The 23952-nt window shown below is 41.5% G+C and overlaps 1 protein-coding gene across 1 annotated transcript in view; it reads left to right on the forward strand.

The window, feature by feature from the left end:
* Window positions 1-23952, forward strand: part of DNMT3L (DNA methyltransferase 3 like) — a 232553-nt gene that overhangs the window by 39868 nt on the left and 168733 nt on the right. The window contains exons 2-3 of the mRNA XM_086958467.1: window positions 594-686; window positions 22744-22788. Of these exons, the coding sequence (XP_086814593.1) occupies window positions 594-686; window positions 22744-22788 (138 nt within the window). The remainder of the gene's footprint in view (window positions 1-593; window positions 687-22743; window positions 22789-23952) is intronic.

The following is a 23952-nucleotide window of genomic DNA, read 5'->3' on the forward strand; positions in this document are numbered from 1 at the left end:
TCTATCGAGTACTTTAAACTTAATTACTTGTGTGTGCCAGCTAACTCGGAGGTCACTAGAAACTTCTATATTCTAATTATAAATGGCGCAACATTACTGTATGTTATAATCAAATGTAAGAGGTGCTTGTACAGGAAATATCCTGAACTCAAGTATTTATAGTGCACATGTATATTTGTAGAAAGAAAAAGTAGGCTTTGTAAAAAAAAATATTTGGATCACACACTTTGCAGACACAGGGCGGCTGGTATTGATTCCCAGTTATCTGGTTTGACATTTTGAAATTCAGCCAGAATTTTTTTTCTACTATTTACATAAAAAGTCACTGTTTTGTCTTTCATTTCCTGGCTGGTACCAAGAAAAACCAACACAGAGATAGCAGAACCAACTCAGTGCATTCACACCAATAATTATTATTATTATTATTACCAAGCAAAGAATGCATTTATTTGAGTGTCAAACCCAAATTACCCCTGAAGCTATGAGCCTAGACACACCTTAGATAATTGGGAGTGAGTGTGTGTTTATTACTGTACAATTGGTCTTTGCTGCTTTAATTGACTTGTTCCGTTAACTGTCTTGCTGCTTTTCAGTGTTGTCCGCGGATGAGGACAGCTGCCAATCAGATGTGGTGCTGGTGGAAGTGAGTGTGACACCGGCACTTTCATCTTTGAAACGAAAGAAAGGTAAGGTGGGGTCAAATAGTGGGAAGGAGCAAGAAGACTGTATCATAATGCAGGTCTAGCGGATACCAATATTGATGTTCTTCAGAATGTGTGTGGGGGTGCTTCTGGTTGGAAATGTGGAGAAAAAGGTGTCCAGGTAATGCATGTTGTTATGTTAAGTCTTGTGCATAATGGTCTCTTGGGCAACCTCAAAATCCAATGACCCATGAACAGGGAGTTAGAGGCCGAGAACATCTGGAGCACATAGCAGATTCATAGACACAGTGAGAGAGACTCTGAGTGCCACCGATGCTTTAAGCGTGCCACTAGAAGGACCAGCGCAGTTCTCCCCATTGTGGCACTTCAAGAAGTGTTTCTTCCAGACTGTAGCCACTACACTGGTGCAGCAGTGTAGAGCCATGTTGGGGTCTGGAGACAGGTGAAAACCTCCCTGGCGTACCTTCGTCTTGATTGCAACCTGTGATATGATTTGGAAGGGCTGAATATTTGTACTACTGCTACATTAACATCCCTACACATTTTTTTCTACACTTTTACTTCTTTCATCTGTCTGAAAAATTGTAAAGGAATATCACGTTGCCCCTACTCAAGCCCTAAACTTTACATTAATGCTGAATCTTTAATCTTATTTTCAATTTATTTCATTGACATTGACCTTATTTAATACTAGACTTAATAGTAAACACACATTTAATTAAATTGTTTGAAATTCATTGAAGTAATAAGGTATCTTATTCTAACACTAACACTAACCATAATCCGAACGCTATCCCTTACTCCTAATCGTAAATGAAACTCAGTAAATCTTACCCCAGTGATGGCAATAATAATAATGATAATAATATTAACTTATTGTAATTCTAATGCAAACCATACCATACATTGATGCAAATGATTAAAATCAAATTCAATGTATTAAGTTATCACTTTCCATAATTGAGTCAAATTAAATTACTTATATTACGTATTCTAACCCTAATGCTAGCCAAAATATTGCTAACCAAAATATTTTTAAAAATGTAATAGATCACATTAAATTGAAAATTAAAGCCATAGACAAAATACATTTAAAAGCATATTATTTTGTATGATGTTAGAAAGTCTTTGCGTCGGGGCAGGATGGCGGCCGCTGCATCGGCCTTGTGAGCTGCCTGTTTCTCCGCTCCTGGTCGGAAAGGGAAAAAAAAAGCTGCCACTTTGTCTACCTGATGGCCACTTCTGAGTGATTTCGTGTTCTGGGTCTGGCTTTGAGCTTTGTGCTGAGGAGTCAATGCGGAGTGTCTTTGGCATTTTGGCGTTCTGATGTTCTATGGTCTTTCTGCTGCTGCTTCCCGGCATTTTGCGTGTGCCGGCTTGGCGTTTTCTTCTCTTCCCGTCTGGTTTGTGCTCGGCCAGTACTGCAGGTATTAGGACGAATATGCCGCCAAAACCTCCCCTGAAACCCCCAGTCACCAGGAGTCTGAAAACAAAGGTTCCCGCACAGGTAGATGCTGCGGGTCCCGAGGACGATGTTCGAGTGGCGGGTGAGTCGGGGGGGTTGGAAGTAATGGCTAATTCGTCAACCCAGCTACAATCTGTGCAAAATCAAAAAAAAGGAGGGGAACGAGCCAATAAACCCCATAACATGAACCAGGCATTACAAACTGTTCCTGCGATGTTTGAGAAGCAACTTATTAAAAACACCCAGACTCAGCACTTGCAGAGCCCGGTAACGTAGGACCCGGTGATTCATATTAGGGGGGACTCTTTGACTGTTATGGTCCAGAATGAGCCTCCCTTAGAAGCGTTGGTTAGCATACCCGTAGAAACTCTATCGCCTGAGTCTGAAAAAAAATGAATGGAAAAAGACCATCCAAAGGCATTGTGGGAATTGGAGTTCATTTGGCTCCTGAAGTAGCTACTGAGAGTTCCGGTGGCTTGAGTCACTTACCTGAGGTAGCAATATTATCAGCATCAAATGAAGCTTCATGTCCAGATCTTACAGACGTTCAAGAAATCCTGGATACATTTTTCTCAATGTCAGACTGAACGTCGGATGAGAGCATCAACAAAGACTGGGCAGACTATCCAGGTGATAGTAGTATGGACGATGATTCAAGAATCAGTGAGATTTCTCCTGGATCCGCTATAACTGTTAAAAAACATAAGGTCAGGAAGACACAGGGTGCCAGAAATAAATCTCTTGACCCTGGGGAGGCATCATCTGAAGCTGTACCTCAGCCTGGCTTTCTGGAAGAAGGGCATACACGGTCTGAGGAATATGGTTCTGATCGGAGGTGACATTAGCGACGATCTATCAAACCATGATGGCACATAGATCGGAAACAAAGATTGAGATTGCCCGCACACAAGCCACATGCCGTAAGGTCCAGAATGCGGTAAGACGTGTTACGAAAATTTGTACTGATATTTCTTCAAGGGTCTCTGAATCCGAGACCAGAATATCTGCTCTGGAGGATGAAGTGGCCGCACAAAAATTAGTACTTAGCTCTATAATAGCACAACAAGATGACATTAGCTTTAAGCTTACAATGTTAGAAAACCAGTCACTGAGAAATAATTTGCGTATTTTGGGGGTTCCTGAAGGTTTCGGGGAGCCAGCTGTACGTAAATTTGTGTGTGAGCTTTTTTCTGAAGCATTTCCAGAATTAACGTCATGGGACAGGTCATTTGTAATTGAACGGGCGCATCGTTTTCCTTTTACAGTTAATAAGGCTAGACAAACAGAGGCTGATCGTCCAAGAGCAATATTGGTTAGATTCAATAATTTTTTAGCGAGAGAAGCTGTATTTGGTCTGATAAGGCCTGATAAGAAGAGAATCGCTAAAAGCTGTAACTTTTTTGTTCGGCCGGATTTCAGCCAAGCTACTGTATCGAAACGATGGCATTTACGTCAATTAATTGCCGGATTTCAGGGAAAGGGAGCAGTGGTGTATTTGCAAAACCCGGCGAAGTTAAAAGTCACTGCAACGGGACAAACAAAGTTTTTCTTTCTGAAATTGCGGCAAAAGAATACCTGATGACACTATGAAACAAATCGAAGCTGATGTGCACCCTCTATCTCTTTTTTTCCTGAGAACTTTCTTTGTGAGGAGACTGTGTAGGGGTTTGCAGGGTCTTCTCAGAGCTAATATGTATAATTTTGTGTTTTTTCTGGAGTGTTCTCTTTTTGATAAGGCTGGGTGAACACCAAAGTTTGGTTAAAGATGGTCTTATTTGAATAATGCTATTTTTCTTTTCCGACCAAGGAAAGGGGGGGGGGGCACTCTGTGTTCTCAGGGACTAATAGTCCTTGTGCCTCATATGGTGGGTTGGGTTGGGGGGCTAGGAGGAGGGGTGGGCGGGTGGTGATGGTGGGGTGGTGGTTGTGAGAAGGGTGTAAATCAGCAGCAGTTATCATTGCATGGAAGTTGGGGTGGATTTTTCTAAAATTGTCCTTAAGGGTGAAGTTTCTTTGGCATGAATCAAAACAGCAAAGATATGTTTGTTGTTTATTTGATATACAGAAATGGATAGGAAATTGAAGGTTTGCACGCTGAACATTAATGGTCTTAATGACTGTAAGAAAAGGGGGATCCTGTGTAAAATGATTCAGTTACTACAAATAGACATTTTATGTCTTCAGGAGACGCATATCGTCTTGGAAAAAAGGGACTGGTTAAAAAATCTAGGTCTAGATCTGCTAGTATGTTCAAAGCAGACAGGGATTAAAAAAGGGGTTGCCATTCTTATGAAACAGGGTTTAGGGGTATGCGCCAAAACTCTGGCAGACAAATGGGGGAGATGGGGATTGGCAGAACTTAAGATTGATGGAAACAGGTTTACTATTTGCTCACTGTATGGTCCAAATATAGATGACTGTGAATTGATGAATTCTACTAATATAGAGCTGGCTTCATGGAGTCAACCGATAATTCTCTGTGGGGATTTAAATATTCACATTGATGCTGGGTTTGATATTAGGAAAAGTGGGTAGTATTCAGGCAGAAGATACCGCACTTATAGAGCTCTCCGTGAATTAGTTTTAGGAAATGGGCTTATTGATGTGTGGAATACTTTTCGTCCAAATGAATCTGGATATAGTTTTTTCTCTGCCCCGCATCAAAAATTTGTCCGTTTTGATAATTTTTTATTTCTCAATATTTTATAGATAAATTCAACATTGAAATTCTCCCAAAACTAATATCCGATCACAACCCATTAATACTCGAAATACAATTGTCTTCTAAAACAAGGTATAGCAAATCTAATTGGTCATTCCAAAGAAACTTATTACTGGAGGATGACTATCTTAATTATATGACTACAATTATTAAGGAATTCTTTGAGAATAATAATGATACTTCTTCTGTTCAAATTGTTTGGGGCACTTTTAAATCAGTAGTAAGGGGGAAACCCTTAGCTACTCGAATTTTCAACGGAAAGCTAGACGGAGTAAGTTTAGGGAGGAATTCGATACGGTAATGAAGGCAGAGATAAACTAGCCGAAAATATTAAATTAGGTCGGGGTATTGAAGTAGCCCAAACAGATCTGACTATTAAACGGAGCATAGTTTATTCTCACATAGCAGACCACATTGCACTTAAGCACAGACAATATAAGACAGAGTTTTATGAACTTAGCGAGCAAACTGGGAGAGTGTTAGCTCAAAGATTAAGGCAGAAGGCAGAATCTGATGATATTTTAAAAATTTGTAATTTGAACGGGGTTATGCAGGGATCAAAAACGGATGTACTAAAAGCATTCCGTGATTTCTAACAATTATTATATAATGAGTCTAGTGATGGTATGGATGCAGGAAGGAATGTTCTTCAGTATTTTGAAAATCTTGATAGTGTAGGACTCCTGGAAGAACAGAAAACTTATTAGCTACCCCTATTTCATGGGAAGAAATTGAAATAGGCGTCTTAGGCTTGGCTTCTGGGAAGGCAATGGGACCAGATAATATACCTCTTGAATTCTATCGTACGTTTCATCGATTGCTAAAATCTGAGATGCTTAAAGTGTTTCATCAAGCCTTTTTGGGTTATCCCCCTGAATCATGGTCTTTGGCCACTATAGTTATTTTAAAAAAAAATGGAAGGTGGATACTGAGTTAGGGTCATATAGACCCATTTCTTTAATCACTGCGGACAGCAAGATTTTTTCTAAAATTTTGGCTAATAGGTTGAATGATTTCATGCCAGCTTTGGTCTCACAGATTTATTTTAAACAGGGACACAACGGATCATGTGAAGAGGATCAACTCACTTTTGGATAGGGCACAGGCTACAGGAGATCTACGGGTCTCCTGGAGGTATTTGTGGTCTGTACTGATATGGAAGGGATTTCCTAAAGAATACATCAATTCAATACAAGCACTATATAGTCATCCTAAGGATGCAATCTGAATAGCAGTTGATGTTTCTGATAATTTTGCAATAACAAGGGGGATGAGGCAAGGCTGTCCCTGTTCCCCCCTGCTATTTGCGTTGTATATTGAACCTTATCTAAATAAATTTGAAAAAGAAGATGAAATTGCACCGGTTAGGATACACCAGACTGAATATAAAGTGTTTGCGTAAGGAGACGATATTGCCATCACCACCTCAGACATTAAGCGAGCTTTACCTAAAATAATTGAATTGGCTCAGGAGTTTGGGGGTATTCGGTATATAAATTGAATGTGTCAAAAATGCAGCTGATTCATTTGGAAGAGGGTCGTCCAAATGATCTGGTTTTTGCTTCAGATGTCCCTTATCTTGGCATTACAATATCTGCAAAAATAGACAATATAGTATGTCTCAATATAGATCCTGTGTTAAACTCAGCTAATAGAACTTTGGAGAGGCTGAATATTTTTCATTATATGGTCGCACTAATGTACTAAAAATGCAAATCCTTCCGAAATTTTTATATTTATTTCGTACGATACCTTTGCTGTTTTCATCTGCTTTTTTTTGTAAGATAGATAGAATGTCCTCTAGGTTTCTCTGGGGCTACCATAGATCTAGAAGAGCCCTGAAATGGTGTATTCTTCTGAGAATTAAAGGTGGTTGTGGGATTCCAAACTTTTGTTTGTATTATTGGGCTACCTTGCTGAGATCTATGGGCATTTTAATTTTTCAAGATGTTAGATTGGAAGAGTCGGTTAGTCCTTCAATTTATGAAATGCTATTAGGGAAGGATGCTAGGCAATGCCTAGTAAGAATATTTGAGCCCAGCTACTACAAAAAAAAACAAATTTAAAATTATTATATCTGCCTTTCAAATATGGAAGCAATTAAAAAAAAGATTTGTTTTTGTTTTGATTTGAATTATTATTCGCCCTTAGTGAATAGTCAGACTCTACCTGAGATTTTTAGGGACCAAGGGATGATAAGGTGGCATTCTGCAGGAGTCCGTTTGCTAGGAGATCTTTATCAGGGGGACAAGGTTGTTTCCTTTTTCTTTTTTACATCCTACATCACCCCCTGATGAACAAAATTGATATACTTGAAGTCAGTAGAAAGGAAAAGAAAATTGGCTTAGTGTATCAGATGATGATAAACAGACTTCAAGATGATTTATGCTTATTTGAAAACATATGGCAAAGAAAACTAGAAATAGATAAAATAGATATGTCTAGAGCAATTGAATTATCAATCAAAACTTTATTTAATGGCTCACAAAAAAGTCAACATTTTATGTCAATTTTTGACTTATATTACACCCCAGCTAAACTGTCAAAATGGAAATCGGGAAATGGTGATAGGTGTAACCGATGTGGTCATATTGCTGCTGACTCTATTCATATGTTTTTTAATTGTCCTAGATTGCTTCAATTTATTGCGGATGTCCAATTTTTTTTAAACATTAGTTTGGGGATACATGCACAAATGTCTGCAGAATTAGTTATTTTTGGACTTCAGACAAATCAAATTGGAATTAGGTCAGCAGCAGATATATGTCAGTATATCGATCCTGTATTACTTCTCGATGGTTAGACCCTGGTCCACCGGTCTTTAATCACTGGCAAATTAAATTATTATCTATATATCAATTGGAGATCGAGGTTTATAAATTGAAGGGGGTAAAAAGAAAAACATTTGGTTGAAATGTTTGGGCTCATATTTCTAAATGGATTTGATTTCCTTTTGTTTATTATTGATTGACTATTCTATGAGCCTTCAATGTAGTTTGCTTCTTATGTTATTGTATATAATGACTGATCACATGGATCCTTTTACAAAGGAAATTAATTTCTTTCTTTTTTTGTATAACTGCTGGCTGATATAAAATCAATAAAAAAAATAAAAGAAAAAAAAGAAATTTGTTGAGATGCACAACATAGAGGTTACCGATTCAATTAAGAGATAAGCTCAGGTTTTAGTTTAACATTTTTTGTGGGCATTTTCAAACATCATAGGCTAGATGTAGGTAATAGCAAATTACCGAATGGTAAATACCGAATTTTACCGATTCGGTATTTACTAATCGGTAATTGCTATGTAGGAAAAAAATCTGTAAAAATACAGAATCGGTAAGATTCGGTAATTACCAATTCCGTAATTACCGAATCAGTATTTGCCATTGATTCCTATGGGCCTTGAAGCCCATAGGATTCAATAGCAAATACTGATTCGGTAATTACCGAATCGGTAAAAATACCGAATTGCCAAGGGGGACACACCTGTTTCTGGCTTGTGTGTCACATGGCACAGGTGTACATGCACAGATGTGCATGTACACAGGAATTTGTTATTTATCACCCAATGGTATAAGGTGGTAAATAACGAATTCTAAAGGCCCTGTAGCACTGTTTAAAGTGCTACCTACATAAGAAATTACAGATTCAGTAATTTTACCGATCGGTAATTTTACCGATTCGGTAAAATTAACGATTCGGTAAATTTACTGAATCTGTATGTTTTTGCTACCCCTACATACCAATGTCCAAATACCGGTAAGAAACGTCCGAAAATCGGTATTTTCGGCCGTTTCCGACCTGTATTTGGACACCTACATCTGGCCCTTAGTCAGCTAATTTTTCGTCCTCCTGAGCTGGTCATCCTCTGGCTTTCTAAAGGCTGTATATCTGATTCTGATTAGTATAAGGTTCAAGTTGTGTAAAGAAAGGTCTGTCTAAAATTCAACCCAAGTGAAAGTATTGAAATAGTATAATTTGATGTGTTTGTGTATTTCCTTTCTTTACTAGAAAGGTTAGTATTGGAGAACACCTTCATGACATTGAAGGGTGTGTGAGGTCTAGGGGACTGGTCGTAGTAAAGAGACAGGTACAGCTTAAAGGCCTAACGGAGGAAGCAATGCCAGAGAGGTGCAAAATGTGTGAATTGTAGTCAGTGTAAGTGTTAGAAAGCATAAAGAGGGTGTAACAGGTAAAGATAATAATGTAGATACAAGTCTAGTGAGTTAAATGGATGACAAAAGCATAGCAGGATAGTATATGAACTGGTATCATCTAGACCCTGACTCTACTGGGCACCATTGAGAACCACAAAATCAGGAATTTAGCATGAAGGTGAAAATCCTGGTGGAAATCTGCATGAGAGCAAAGAAGAGGCCAACCCGATCACTTCTCATGAATCCCAGCCTGGAAAAAATATGAGATGTGAAACTTTTTACAAGAAACATACATGGATTCTTTACTGCTGGATCTGATAATGCTGCACAAAACCCAGCAATATGATGGAGTTTATCAGGTTCAGGCAGGAAAGAGACAAAAGAACTCATGCTTTTTGGCATTCAATGCTGTGTCTGGATTTTGGAGTAGGGTTTGATGTAGCATGTTGTGTCTGCCATGCCAGTTTGTGTTTGGCTTATTGAGTGGGGTGTGCTTTCTTAGATGTTCTGATTTAGAGGTGGCTTTATGCACCATGCCCATGACTATGTTTGATGTTTGGGTCTCATTTTAGTAGGCCCTGTCATGCCTGCTGCTTAATGCTGCAACTTCTTTTTTGGTACAAACAACATGGATTCTTAAGCACCCACTTGTTTTCTTATCTGAGGCTAATCTAATCCTCAGGAAATTATAGATCACTACAAAACAACAGCTTTTAGTCCAAAAGGGACAACCAACAACTTAATATATATAAATAAAATTGTAACTGTTCGTTTATTCAAAATCTCAAATCTTCAAAAGTTCTTCACCGATTGCTATGAAATTTTGAGACAACGTTGCATTCGAATATGCGCATGTTTTTATATACACAACGTTGGATTTGAATATGCGCGTGTCGAATACGCGCATGTTTTTAATCGAAAGCACAAACAGACACATAAAAATGTCAATGTGCATTTGAAAAAAAACTTACATCTACGATAGTTCTTCATCGATTGATTTGAAATTTTGACACAACGTTTAATTCGAATAAGCACATGTTTATATATACACAAGATTGGATATGAATACGTGCATGTCAAATACACGCGTGTTTTTAATCTAAAGGACGAACAGACCCTATCGATTGGGTTGCTGCGCAACAACTACAATAGACTCAAAGAGACAATAGTCTACATATACTAGGATGGACAGCTGGTGTCAGGATGGAATACCGGGAAGTGGCTGGAGGGAGAGGGGAGGAGTTGGTTCACTTGACAACATTAAGAAAGGACGCAAAGAGACAATAGTCTACATATATTAGGATGGACAGTTGGTGTCAGGATGGTAGGCCGGGAAGTCGGTGGAGGGAGGGGGAGGAGTTGGTTCACTTTGCAACATTAGCGCATGTTTATATATACACAACGTTGGATTCGAATACGCGCGTGTCCAATACGCGCGTGTTTTTAATCGAAAGGTCAAACAGACCCTATTAATTTCGTTGCTGCGCAACAAATACAAGGGACGTATATAGACAATAGTCCACATATATTAGGATGGACAGTTGGTGTTAGGATGGCAGACCGGAAAGTGGAAGGAGGGAGGGGAAGGAGTTGGTTCACTTTGCAACATTAAGAAAGGACGCAAAGAGACAATAGTCTAAATAGATTAGGATGGACAGTTGGTGTCAGGATGGCACACTGGGAAGTGGGTGGAGGGAGGAGTTGGACAAAAACACATTGTATACCTACAAGCATTGTGAAATTAAACATATTAGAAATGTGCGCTTACTCTTTTCTTTCTCTTCCATTTAACCAGACTGAGCCACAGCAAAGCGTGGCCGGGTACAGCTAGTTTGTAAATAACAAGAAACAGTAAACAATTAAGGTGCTCAATAGAAGGAAAAAGAAAAGCTACAGTGCAGTGCATGAACAATATTTCAATTGACATGGTAAATAATAGTGTCAACTCTGTATTATGATATAGTAAGTGTTCATAAAAGGACAATGGTATGGATCAACATTTGTCTTGAATGTATAATAGTGATCAAATTTGTACAGTTTATGGCACTTAATACGTGTACGGTGGTCCTCAGGACCACCTACTTGTGGTGGTGGTCCGACCTATGCCACCACTGCGGGTCCACCTGCAGTATTCTGTGGGGTAGTCGGACCTCCACGAGATCAAGCATCCAGCTGCGCGGCGGTCTGTAACCAACCTCAATATGCTGGCAGTCTCAATGCTGACAACGCCGAACATATTATCACCTACATATGCAACGCCCTTTTCATGACGGTGAGCCGGCCATGAAAAGGGTGGCAGACATGCAGGAAAAGGGGCCCTGATAGGGTTCCCGGCCAGATCTGGGCCTCAGGGTGCATGCAAGGGGCACATGTTGTGCCCCCTGGAATTGCACCCTTATTCCTGCACGGTGTGGCCACACCTTGCAGGAACGTGCAGCAGGCACTGTTATGGCGGCGGTCTGCTGTTAATGCTCTCCTATGAGCCTTATCCTCTGCAGCACCATCTGCCCGCCCTGGATTACACGCATAATCTGGCATGCGGGTGCACAACAGGCTTGGTGGTCCTCCTGCCAGTGTGGTGGTGGGCCTGTGGACTACTAAACTTGTAATAAGGCCTTAAGTTCGCGTAACTTATTAATGTTTTGAGCTAAAGGCAGAACATTTTTAAAGTCAGTTCTTTATTCGGAGGATCTTTTAAATCTTTTAAAGGATGCACACTTTGTTTCATTTTCTTTCTAGGGAGCACCTTAATTGTATACTGGCTCTAGTTGGATTTAAATGAAGTTGTTGATTGTGTCCTATGGGCTTAAAGCTGTTGTTATTGAATAATTTATCATTATGTTAGGATTGTTTAGCCTGCCATAAGAAACCATGTGTGGTCTTAAATAAATCTGTAAGAACCCTTGTTGTTTGTACTACATACTGCACCATGGTTCTGAGGAATACACAGTTACCTCATAAGCAGTTTTTGCTACTTTTTTTAGCCTTCTGCTGCATGGTAGACCCTCTGATATTTACTGTGTGATTTTATATATGTATTTCATGTGTCTCTGGTATCTGCATTGATGGTTTAAGAGTTTATTGATACCTATGTCAATGTTTGACCAACCTCAGTTGCCTACATGTGGTGCTGTGCCCTGTTTTTGTATATTGTGGCTGACCTTTGAAACATAAGACTGGTGTTTGTTGTGTGATATTGCATAGTGCTTTTTACAATTTTTGTTTTCTGGTTCTGTTATGTATGCCTGCTATGTGTAGCTATATGACAGCAAAGTTTGATGGGGCCTTGGTTGGTGCCATTTAATGTTTTCTCTGCCTTGATGCCTGGAGTTTAGTTGTGCCTATAGTGCTTGATTTACTGTAAGTATATTTTATGATGTTGTGTCTAGATTTGGGCATTGGAAATGTGGTAAAGTCTGGTGATGTTTATGGGCATTAGTCTGTAGGGTCTTCACAATTTCATAATTTCTCTTGTTTTGGATTAAGGGTTTGATAGGGCTTGTGGTCTCTGTCATCGCGTTAAGTCTGCTGGTCATGATGGTCATAGATTGGTTGGAGTATAAGAAATAGAGAGTAACCCTTCAACCAAAAGGGAACTGAGTAAGTCACAAGGTTAAAACAAAAATGTTCCCTTGGTATTATTTCGTTTAGGAGTTTTCACAGTGAATCAACTAAACTCATGATATATATTTCATGGGCCTTTTCATCTAGTTAAAAATCATCTCTATCATATTCCAACATTCACTCACCATACAGATATAAGTAGAACCACAAAGAGGCACTTTGTTCAGTAGAGATATTCAGCCTCACAACCCCAAATGTACATTCTATATTTGTTTATTAAAAAGATTTCTTTAAAAAAACATTATATGTTTAGTTTATCTTTTTTTTAAATGAAATTTCTATCAGCAAACAGGTAACACACAGTACAAAAACAGTAAATAAATATGAGAAATCAAAGACACATCATTCAGTTTTACAATATCAGATAATAAACATCTTATACAAAAAAAAACATATAAAACAAAATAAAGCGGGGACATTATTTCATCATACCGTAACCTCTTAAATTCATATCCAATTAGCGATAGGAGACCATAATTTCAACCCCTGAGTTTTTCTTCTCATACCCTTAGTTTTATAAGCTGCGGTCTCCAAATAATATATAGACAATAATCTAGATTGACATTTGATAAAGATTGGTGGTTCAGCATCGAGCCATTGAGACGTAATACATAAACGAAAAATAGACATACAGATAAATATAAATCCTTCCTCCGCCGCAGATCGAGAGTAAGCCACTTTTTCTTGTCGGCCCAAAATCACCAACTCTGCCGATAACTGCTGTGGAATACCCAAAACCTGAATCAAAAAATGCTCTACATCCTTAATAAACTGAGACAATTTAGGACAGTAAAAAATCATATGGGATGCATCTGCAGCATATAGCCCACAGCGATTACACCTATCCCCCCTTCGAGATTTCCATTTGGCAATTTTCTCCGGCGTATAATACAAATCAAGAATTGACATAAAATGTTGACTCTTTAGGGGGCCATTAAATAAAACATTCGTAGCTAACTCAATAATTCTCTCAAAATTAATACGCTCTATCCCAAGTCTATTTCGCCAATTTTACCTCTCAACCCTCAAGGTCATCCTCCGCTTTATCCATAAATATCTGATACAAAGGTCCCATTTCAGATCTTAATTTGATTGCTGCTACGATTTCTGCTCTCTCTAGTAAAATATGTTTTTGGGTTATTTTGTTTGTTCAAAAAAACTACGTAACTGAAGATATTTAAAAAAATCGATTCAAGCTAACTTATATTTCCTCTGTAAGAACTCAAAAGAAGCAACCTGCTTCCCCTGAAACAAATTTCCAATTATACAAATCCCTGTGCTATGGGGATATGTACAGTTTATCAAGGAAAGATTTTTTCTTTGCTCATCATTTCATAACATCTCATATGTTATCAATAGTTAGCTAACACACACTGAAGTCCTGTGCTTAGCAGGACATGATATCAATCTTCAACATAACATTAAAACAGGAAAAGCAAATAATCATAAAACCACAGAAGTTTGTTGTCGACGCGTTTCGGTGAATTCAGCTTTGTGCACCACCTTCCTCAAGAGAGTTAAAAACCAACACAGTAATCTGTAAATACAAAATTTCGAAATATTACCAAAGGGAACATTTTTGTTTTAACCATAGATTGGTTGGATACATTGTGGTTGCTTTGTGATTCATGGTCTTGTTTAAGTGCATTTTGTTGCTGTTTCCTCTTGTGTCTTTCAGCAGATGCAGTGCCTGTGTTTTTGTTTTAGGGAGAATGACAAATATTGATTCAAAAATATTGTGTGACATAAATATTGTGTCAAAAATATTGTCCTTACAAAACATATTGAGAAACAGGATATCAAAGGCAAGAATATTGTTTCATTGTATAGAATATTGTTAAAATAGCTGTAATAAGTATAGTATTTAAGTAAAATAATATATTTTAGTATATTGCATTTAGGTGTTATTATTATTAGTATGCTTTTTTATAATTTATTTAATGTAGTTTCTAATTTAAAATGTCATTTATTTTTTAATTTAATTACTAATTTACAGTGTGCTAGAAAGTTGTTGGGTTTGTAAGAGAATAGGTTGAGAAGTTAATTAAATTATAATATATTCATTTTAGATATTAATTGATTTTAATTGTAAATACATATTACATTGTTATTCATTATGTAGTTTGTGTAAAACTGTTATTTAATTTATAAGTATTTATAATTGTTTCTAAATACAGTTTTGTTACTCAAATAGTATACTAATTTGAGGATAAATTATGTACGTCTGTAATTTGTTATTGATTATTATATAAACAATCTTTTTTACCCGAATTATTACTTGATTGAAACATGTTTTCTAATTATAATATTTGTACATTGTACTTTTATTTATTCTTTTAGTCTTTTTTTCAATTAGTATTTTCATGTTATTATTGTTTTATTCATATTTTAAGCTACATATTTAGTATTTTTATTTTTTAGTAGTAAGGAATAAGTTTAAGTTTAAGTTTGGGTTCCTGAGGCCGAGAATTACTCGGCGCCTTGCTGCTGGTTGCGCTGGTCGCGTGCTCGTCTACTTAGTGCAAATTTTAAAAAATCCCCGTTTTGGATTTAATTTTATTTTTAATTTCTGCCTTCTCCCCTGGTCTTAACTGTGGGCTGCCCCTCACCTGCACTGTAATTTGTGGAATCACCACCGCTGTTTGGCGGGTCCGGGTTACTGGGAGGTTGTGGTTGTCAGCGACATCTTGGCTTGGGCTAGAAGCGCGAGCGCCATCTTGGAGCGTCCAGGTGACCTGGGACGCCGAGACGACGCTATTTAAGGCGAGCTGGTTGGGAGGTGAGCCTGTTTGGGTTCCTGAGGCCGAGAATTACTCGGCGCCTTGCTGCTGGTCGCGCTGGTCGCGCGCTCGTCTACTTAGTGCAAATTTTTAAAAATCCCCGTTTTGGATTTAATTTTATTTTAAATTTCTGCCTTCTCCCCTGGTCTTAACTGTGGGCTGCCCCTCACCTGCACTGTAATTTGTGGAATCACCACCGCTGTTTGGCGGGTCCGGGTTACTGGGAGGTTGTGGTTGTCAGCGCCATCTTGGCTTGGGCTAGAAGCGCGAGCGCCATCTTGGAGCGTCCAGGTGACCTGGGACGCTGAGACGACGCTATTAAAGGCGAGCTGGTTGGGAGGTGAGCCTGTTTGGGTTCCTGAGGCCGAGAATTACTCGGCGCCTTGCTGCTGGTCGCGCTGGTCGCACGCTCTTCTACTTAGTGCAAATTTTAAAAAATCCCCGTTTTGGATTTAATTTTATTTTTAATTTCTGCCTTCTCCCCTGGTCTTAACTGTGGGCTGCCCCTCACCTGCACTGTAATTTGTGGAATCACCACCGCTGTTTGGCGGGTCCGGGTTACTGGGAGGTTGTGGTTGTCAGCGCCATCTTGGCTTGGGCCAGAAGCGCGAGCGCCATCTTGGAGCGTCCAGGTGACCTTGGACGCCGAGACGACGCTATTTAAGGCGAGCTGGTTGGGAGGTGAGCCTGTTTGGGTTCCTGAGGCCGAGAATTACTCGGCGCCTTGCTGCTGGTCGCGCTGGTCGCGCGCTCGTCTACTTAGTGCAAATTTGTAAAAATCCCCGTTTTGGATTTAATTTTATTTTTAATTTCTGCCTTCTCCCCTGGTCTTAACTGTGGGCTGCCCCTCACCTGCACTGTAATTTGTGGAATCACCAACGCTGTTTGGCGGGTCCGGGTTACTGGGAGGTTGTGGTTGTCAGCGCCATCTTGGCTTGGGCTAGAAGCGCGAGCGCCACCTTGGAGCGTCCAGGTGACCTGGGACGGCGAGACGACGCTATTTAATGCTCGCTTGCAGAGCGCAGCGGTGACGCGCAGCGGTCGCGCCTTCCCTGCGCCTGAGTCGTGCCAGAGTCCTGCCCGTCTGCGCTTGTCAGCGTCTCGGAGGCGTACTAGGCGGGACTCTGGGCTACGGCTCTCCTCCAGCAGGGGCGCACCATTGGTCCTAAGGTATGTGTCGTTCACTACCTTCCGGGGTGTTTACCTACAGCGCGGATGCTTTAATATCCCTCCCCGCTTGTCCTCTGGGTTGTAAATGTCTCTTTCCCGGAGAACGTCTTCTGGGGAAAGGCTGTCCTTCGTGCGGTTGGCGCCCAACGGCTTCGCCAACTCCTGTTCTTCCATCTCCCACCCAGCACTATCACTGTGCTCTTTTGAACACCAGGTCCCTGGCTTGCCACTCTACGGACATCTGGAACTTGCTTGCAGACTCCAATATATCATATCTATTCCTAACTGAGACTTGGTTGGGGGCAGGTTCTGAACCGGATGTTGCCTGTGCCCTTCCGTCTAATTATACCATCTTAAGGGAAGACAGAATTGGGGGTAGAGGAGGAGGAGTTGCCCTGATAGTGGACAAGGCCTTGGGATGTTCCTCTTTTCCTGTGGAGAACATCGCAAGATGTGAAGCTCTAGGCTTTACAATTAGTCTCTCGGCTTCTCTGACATGCACAGGGATTCTTGTGTATAGACCACCCGGGCCAATTGGCTCCTTCATTGAAGACTTGCAGGCGGCTCTCTCCGTACCCTGCATTCGATCAGCACACTGTATGCTGCTGGGCGATTTAAATTTACACATGGACTCGATATCAGACGCCAATGCGTCTAAGCTGCGGTATATTACTGCACTGCTGTGGCTTGCCCCTTTTATTGATAGTCCTACCCACGTTAAAGGACACACGTTAGACTTAATCTTTTCTACGGTGCCGATCGAGGTGTCCTCGCCGCTCCCAGTCCTTTGGTCTGACCATTTTTTAATAAAGTTTGTTATCTCATATGAGACTAGGACTAGTCAAAGAACACAGAAGGAGGTGACTCGTCAGTCCAGAGCGTTCCATTTAGTGACAGCAGACATGCTATCGGAGGCGCTCTGTCAACACCCGTGCAAATTTACAGGGAACTTAGATACTGATCTGACTTTGGTTCAGAAATGGCTGCAAACAAGATTTGAGGAGCTAGCCCCAGTGAAGCCAACTAGAACTGCTCCCTGTCATGATTCTGCTCCTTGGTTTACCTCCACACTATGTAAAATGCGCCAAGACTGTAAAAAGGCAGAAAGACTCTGGCATCGTAAATACGACCCAGTGGAGAAAATAAAGTACCGTGATGCCATAAAACAGTACCATAAACATATTTCCGAAGCTAAAAAGGAATATCTTGAGCACAGGATAGATCGGGCGGACAACATGAGTAGGGAACTCTTTAGAATTGTTAAAGAGTTTGTTGATCCTGCCGCAGGTGCCCTCTCACACTCTCATACGGAAGAGTGGATCAGGCAGCTTGCCGACTTTTTTTGTCACAAAAATTAAAATCATTCAGGACTCCTTTCCTCCCGTGGACTCTTCCTTGGTTGCCGATGACTTCGGTAGCAATCGGCCAGTACCATCCTTAGAGGCAGAGCCTGGACCCACACTATCGGTCTTTCCGCAGTTGTCTTGTGCAACGTCGCTGGAGCTACTGTCTCGGCTTCAATCTGGCTCACCCCTGGATGCTTGTCCAGCAAAGTGCTTGGGCAGGGTGGCATCGGCAGTAAACAGCTTGTTGAACCCCCTGCTCAATCTGTCTTTGAGCTCCGGAGTGGTGCCTCAGGAATGGAAACACGCACTCATTCTGCCGCTGATCAAAAAATCTCTGTTAGATCCTTTGCTGCTGGCTAACTATAGACCGATCTCCCTTCTCCCTGCTCTGGCGAAGGTGGTTGAGAAGCATGTTCAGTATACACTTACCACCTTTATTGAGAATAACAACATTCTCCATGACTCTCAATCCGGTTTCCGTGCTAATTATAGCACGGAGACAGCCCTCGTGGAGGTGACCGACGCCATCAGGGAGACGCTCGATCTAGGGGGAAAGGCTATGTTAGTCATGCTGGATTTGTCGGTGGCTTTCGACACCGTCCCTCATGCTGGTCTCCTTTTAAGACTCAGGGAGATCGGACTGCGGGGGACGGTGTTGGATTGGTTTCAATCCTTTTTATCGGACCGCCGACAGGTGATCTGGGCTCCACCGTTCTCCGCTGAAATGCCATCGCTAGAGGTTGGGGTTCCTCAAGGGTCCATTCTGAGCCCCACCATCTTTAACATCTATATGGCCCCTCTGGCGTTGGTAGCGGAGGCTTATGGGGCCCGGGTCATCTCATACGCTGATGACACCCAGCTCCTGTTTACATGCAGCAAAGGAGAGGCTTTTGACGGCGACAGGATCAAAGACTGTCTGAGTGCAGTCTTTGCGTGGTTTCAGCGGCACAGCCTGAAATGCAACTCGGATAAGTCTGAGTTGCTCTTCTTTGGCTGTGCCCCCGATCCGGGCTGGAAGTCCTGATGGCCTCAGGACATGTTCCCCCTGAGGAATCATCTTCCCAAGTGAAAAATCTTGGAGTGGTATTTGATGATGACCTCTCCTTCCGCCCCCTTATCATGGGGATATCAGGGAAAGGCTTCGGCATCCTGAAGATGCTGAGGAAGTTTCTTCCTTTGCTCTCCCTACAGTATCGGAAGACGGTAGTCCAGGTGCTAGTAGGGTCTCGGTTAGATTACGCTAATGCACTTTTTGCTGGTCTGCCCAAGTACCTCCTGGCTAGACTGCAAATTGTCCAAAACTCGGCGGCCAGAGCCATATTTGGCCTGCCAAGGAGAGCCAGCGCCCAACTGCTTCTAACTAGGCTGCACTGGCTACCTATTTCCAAAAGAATCAGATTTAAAATCCTTACGCTGGCCTTCAAAGCCCTTCATTCTGTCGGTCCTAATTATATCTGGAAGCGTACCGCTTTCTATGTGCCGCGGAGGACGTTGCGGTCAGCCGATTTGGCTAAAATGGAGGTGCCTATTGCTAAACCAGTTCGGATGGGAGGACGGTCCTTCCAACATGTGGCAGCTCGCCTTTGAAACGGGCTCCCTCTCTCCCTCCGCAAAGCTAAGAGTCTCCTAGCTTTCAGGAAAGAGCTGAAGACCATGCTCTTTTCCACGTAATCACTGTGACTGTAGTGCTGCTGCCTCTGTGTTTTTAAGTTTCAGGTCTCTTTGCCAAAGCGCCGGGACACCCCTTGGGGTAGCCGTGCGCTCTAAAAGTACGGCCTTAACATAACATAAATTACATTTTATTTAAATATATTTTAAAATGTTACTCATGTATTTTGTATTTTTTATTCAGATTGAAATTTTATTTAAAGTTTTATGGTATATATGTTTATTTTAAATATGGTTTAATAATTTCCTAGTGTTATTAAAATGTTCATCAGAAGATGATTTTCAGCTGGAGTCGTATACGTAGCCTTTCCGAAGTCTAGCACTTTCCCTACTGTGCTTAGACTGGAGTGGGAGCTGTAAATCTAATCCTCCAAGTCAAACAATGTCCCTACTGTTGTTTAGATTGGAGTGATAATTGAGAATCTAATCTCTCAAGGAAGTCCAACACTTTACCTGCTTTTGCTTACTTTGGATTGGGAATAGTTTCTTTTTATATTGGTGTAATATTTTTACTACTGTTGTTTATTTTTATTAGTTTGTATGTTATATTACGTTATGCTATGTTATGTTATTTTATGCTAGGTTATGGTATGTTATGTTATGTAGGGCACTGACTCAAGAGAGTATGCTAGCCTCAACAATGGGATAGTATAACTCCTCGAAAAGCCAGGTCTTTAGCTTCTTGTGAAATTCAAGAAGTGAGGAGGAGTCTCTTATGTGTCACAGCAGGTCATTTTATGCTTTAGGAGCGTTGTAGGAGAAGGCTTAACTGCTGGATCTGTTTGTATGCGTGGGATGTGTGAAATTAGGAATCTGGATGAACAGAGGTTTCTGGAAGGATTGTGAATAAATGAATAACGTGATTTGTATAGCGCGTACATCGCTGCCGACAAAAGTATGGCAAGTAAAACGAGAAGACGGCGGAATATTGGGTGAACAGGTAAATTTTTAGGGCTTTGCAGAATGCAGATTCAGATTCTATGCTTCTGAGCTGAATGAGGTGCGCAAATTAGGAAGGAGAGCCCACCGCGTCTGGATTTTTTGAAGCGGGGGATTGCTATAATGGGAGCCTTGCTGGAATGTAGGTTTCTGCTAGGTTGGTACTCTTTGATTTTTTTGTTCAGATAACCGGGTCCAACATTGTGCAAGGCCCGGTGTGCTAGGGTGAGATCTTTAAAGGTAATTCTTACCCTGACTGGTAGCCAGTGCAGAGTGTCAAGGAAATGTGAAGTGGGGGGCCTTTTCGCAGTTTGAAAAGAAGGGGCTGCCGAATTTTGAAACACTTGCAGTCGGCGGATTAGGTATGTGGGTAAACCCAAGTATAAGGTGTTTGCGTAGTCCAGTCATGGCTCTAACTACCATTTTGTAGGCCTCCCAAGAACGATGGGGAAGGAATTTTCTGAGAGCCTTGAGGATCCACATACAGTTTCTGGCAAATGAATTGATCTGGATCTTAAAAGAAAGGTCATTATCGAAGGTGACTCCTAGGTTTCTCGCTGACAAAATGGGCATAGGAGGGATAGGACAGTCTTAGGAATGCACTGGCCCAACCCAGATAAGGATTAGATCCTAACAGTATGATTTCTGTTTTATGTGGGTTGAAATGTAGTTGGCTTTCTTTGAGCCAACCTAAGACTGCTTTATGTACTTTGAGAAGGAATCGTTGCAGGACTCTAAGTTACCCTCATAGGAAATGGCCAACTAAGTGTGGTCGGCATATGAGACCACTGGTCGGAGGCTTTCCGTCCGACATGGTGGGTTTAAACTTCGACCACTGCACTAGGATGACAGCTGTTGTTGTTGGTCAGTCAGAACTGCACCATAATCCCTTCGGAACAGCGTTTCCACCAATGGGATTATGATGTCGGTTTCCGACAGCCAATCCATGTCGGTCTTTCCCACATTTCAGAAGTTTGGTCTTGGAGAAAGTAGGTTTTGTCTAGACTGATTTCTCTCACTCAGAAAGAAATTATGTCAGCCAGTCTAAGGACACTCCCCTGACACCAGAGTTAAGTAAGCGTTGTAGTAGGATGTCGTGAGGGGACAGTATCAAAGGCCGCTGCTAGATCTAAAAGAATGCGTACGGCATTGTGCCTGTGATCTAAGGACATTTTTGGGACTACAAGATTTCCAGCAACTCAGTTTCAGTCTGTGTTGTGAGTGAAAAGCCGATTGGGAGTGGTGCATAGGAAGGTTGGATTCCAAGAATTGAAAGCAGATGTGATTATGGAGGCATGCGGGGAAAGTGTTATGTAGTACCTTGAGAGTGTAGGTGAGGAGTTTGAATTGTGCTCATTTTGTTCATAGGGAGGATGTACAGCTCCACCAAGTGTGGTGTGATGTTGGTGCAGAGAGGCAGGTTAAGGGAGATTCTGCCCACCGAGTTACAAATGGGCTGCAAACATTGGTGAGTTTTCTGCTGATTCCGGCATAGAGGGCATTCCCATAATCCTGCTTGCTTGTGACGAGGATATGCCTGATGGTTTTCCGTGTCCTGATTGGAGCCGTTTCCAAAACCTTCCTCAGCATCTTCAGGTTATGGAAGCATGAGTTGGGCAGGCATGTCGAAGTTGCTGTAGATGACGACCCCGAGGTACTTAGTGTGGGCGGTGGGTGTGGGTCCTAGCTCTGTTGGCCACCAGGTGCATTCCATTGGTTAAGTGCTCTTCCAGAAAATCACAATTTCTGTCTTGTCGGTGTTCAACTTCTGACAGTTGGCCTTCATTCCGTGGGCAATTTCAGGCATGCAGGCATTAAACTTGATCTGGGTACTAGCTGTCTTGTCTGTGTGGGAGAAAATTAGCTAGCTGTGTGTTGTCAGCGTAAGAGAAAACATTGATGGTTGGAAGAATCCACCTTTTATTACAGGTTCTCTATATTTTGTCACACAACTGTTTTTTTATTTTGAATTTGGTGGGGTATTCATTGTCTGGTATGCAATTCTGTAATTGGTCCTCAGATCCTAGGGTCTGATTGTGCCAAAGTTGCCTGCCACTTGCGTGTGTTGGGCTAGAGCTTGAGAAAGCCAACAATAATCAGTCATAACGTCCTACTTCATGGTTCATGATTTAACACAATAAATATGCTGCCTCAAGCCTTAGCATACCATAAAGGTAAATAACAGCTTTGTCTGTTGTGTCTTGTAGCAGGTATTGCACATGAAGTGAACTCCAATCGACGGTCTATTGAAGGTTAGTGTCCAAGAATTTTTTCAGGAAGTTCTCTGGGGGATGGTATATCTGTGCAACACATCTACCACAATATATTTATTCTGCTCATGCATGAATTAGATTACGCTATAGAATAAAGTGATGGTTTCCCATCCTGCCTGTACCTTACATTTTATGGGGTGCATTGACTATTTTGTCTTGTGTGATAATATTGGGTTGTGGCTGACACAATTGGATTTGTTCTGGGTTTAACCCTTTCCATGCTCATGACGGGTCCACGCCGTCATGAGCTGCGAGCAGTGTGTGCTCATGACGGCGTGGAGCCGTCATGCAACTGCCGCTCGCCCACGCGGCACTAATTCCCCGGCTGTGCTGGCGAGGCAAATTAGTGAGTGGGCGTGACTCATGATGGCGTGGAGCCGTCATGAGTAAGGGAGCGCGACGACCACTCCCTAGCCCCGTCCGCGCCGCAGCCAAATTCGTGCAGCGGCAAAAAGATTAAGGAAGCAGTTCAGGCTGTACTGTTCCCATGAGGTATCTGATTTGCTTATGGCTGGGTCCAATCTGAGGTGGCATGGTGAGCAAAATAATGATGGGTTGTGATGCTAACCCGAGTGAATGCCAGTGGTTTGACAAATTACAAACATCCATGTCAACACCTTTTGTCTATTTGACGTACTGCTTTAAGTGACAAGAGTATGCCCAGATGTGGGTCCTGTGCTCACTGTGCCACTGGAAGCAAGCTATACCTTGCTGAAGAACACTTATGAGAGTGAAACTGGGCCTGGCTCAACAGTTCGGACTGGACTATACCCATGAGGAGGAGGGTCAAGGCTGATTTGCACATGGCTGGATCCAAACTGAGGTGGCATAGTGAGCAAAAGAACGATGAGTTGGGATGCTACCCAGAGAGATTGCCCGTGGTTAGGCAAATCACAAGCACTCCTCCCATCACCTTTTATGTAATTCACACCTTATGGAATGTTTTTTTGAAACAGCACTGGTTGACTTGCAGGCTTGTTGTTGATCAAGTGTGTGTTGCAAGTGTTCAGGCCAGTCTCCATAGCATTACGTCTTCATGTTTTGGCATTACATTTTCACTACTTCCTATGCCTAACCATAACCATTCTCCTTACTATGAATAATAAATAAGTCTTCTTTTATTCATTAAGTCATTGCACAGTT

The sequence above is a fragment of the Lissotriton vulgaris genome, chromosome 2_1 (genome assembly GCF_964263255.1).
Source record: "Lissotriton vulgaris chromosome 2_1, aLisVul1.2, whole genome shotgun sequence".
NCBI lineage: Eukaryota > Metazoa > Chordata > Amphibia > Caudata > Salamandridae > Lissotriton > Lissotriton vulgaris.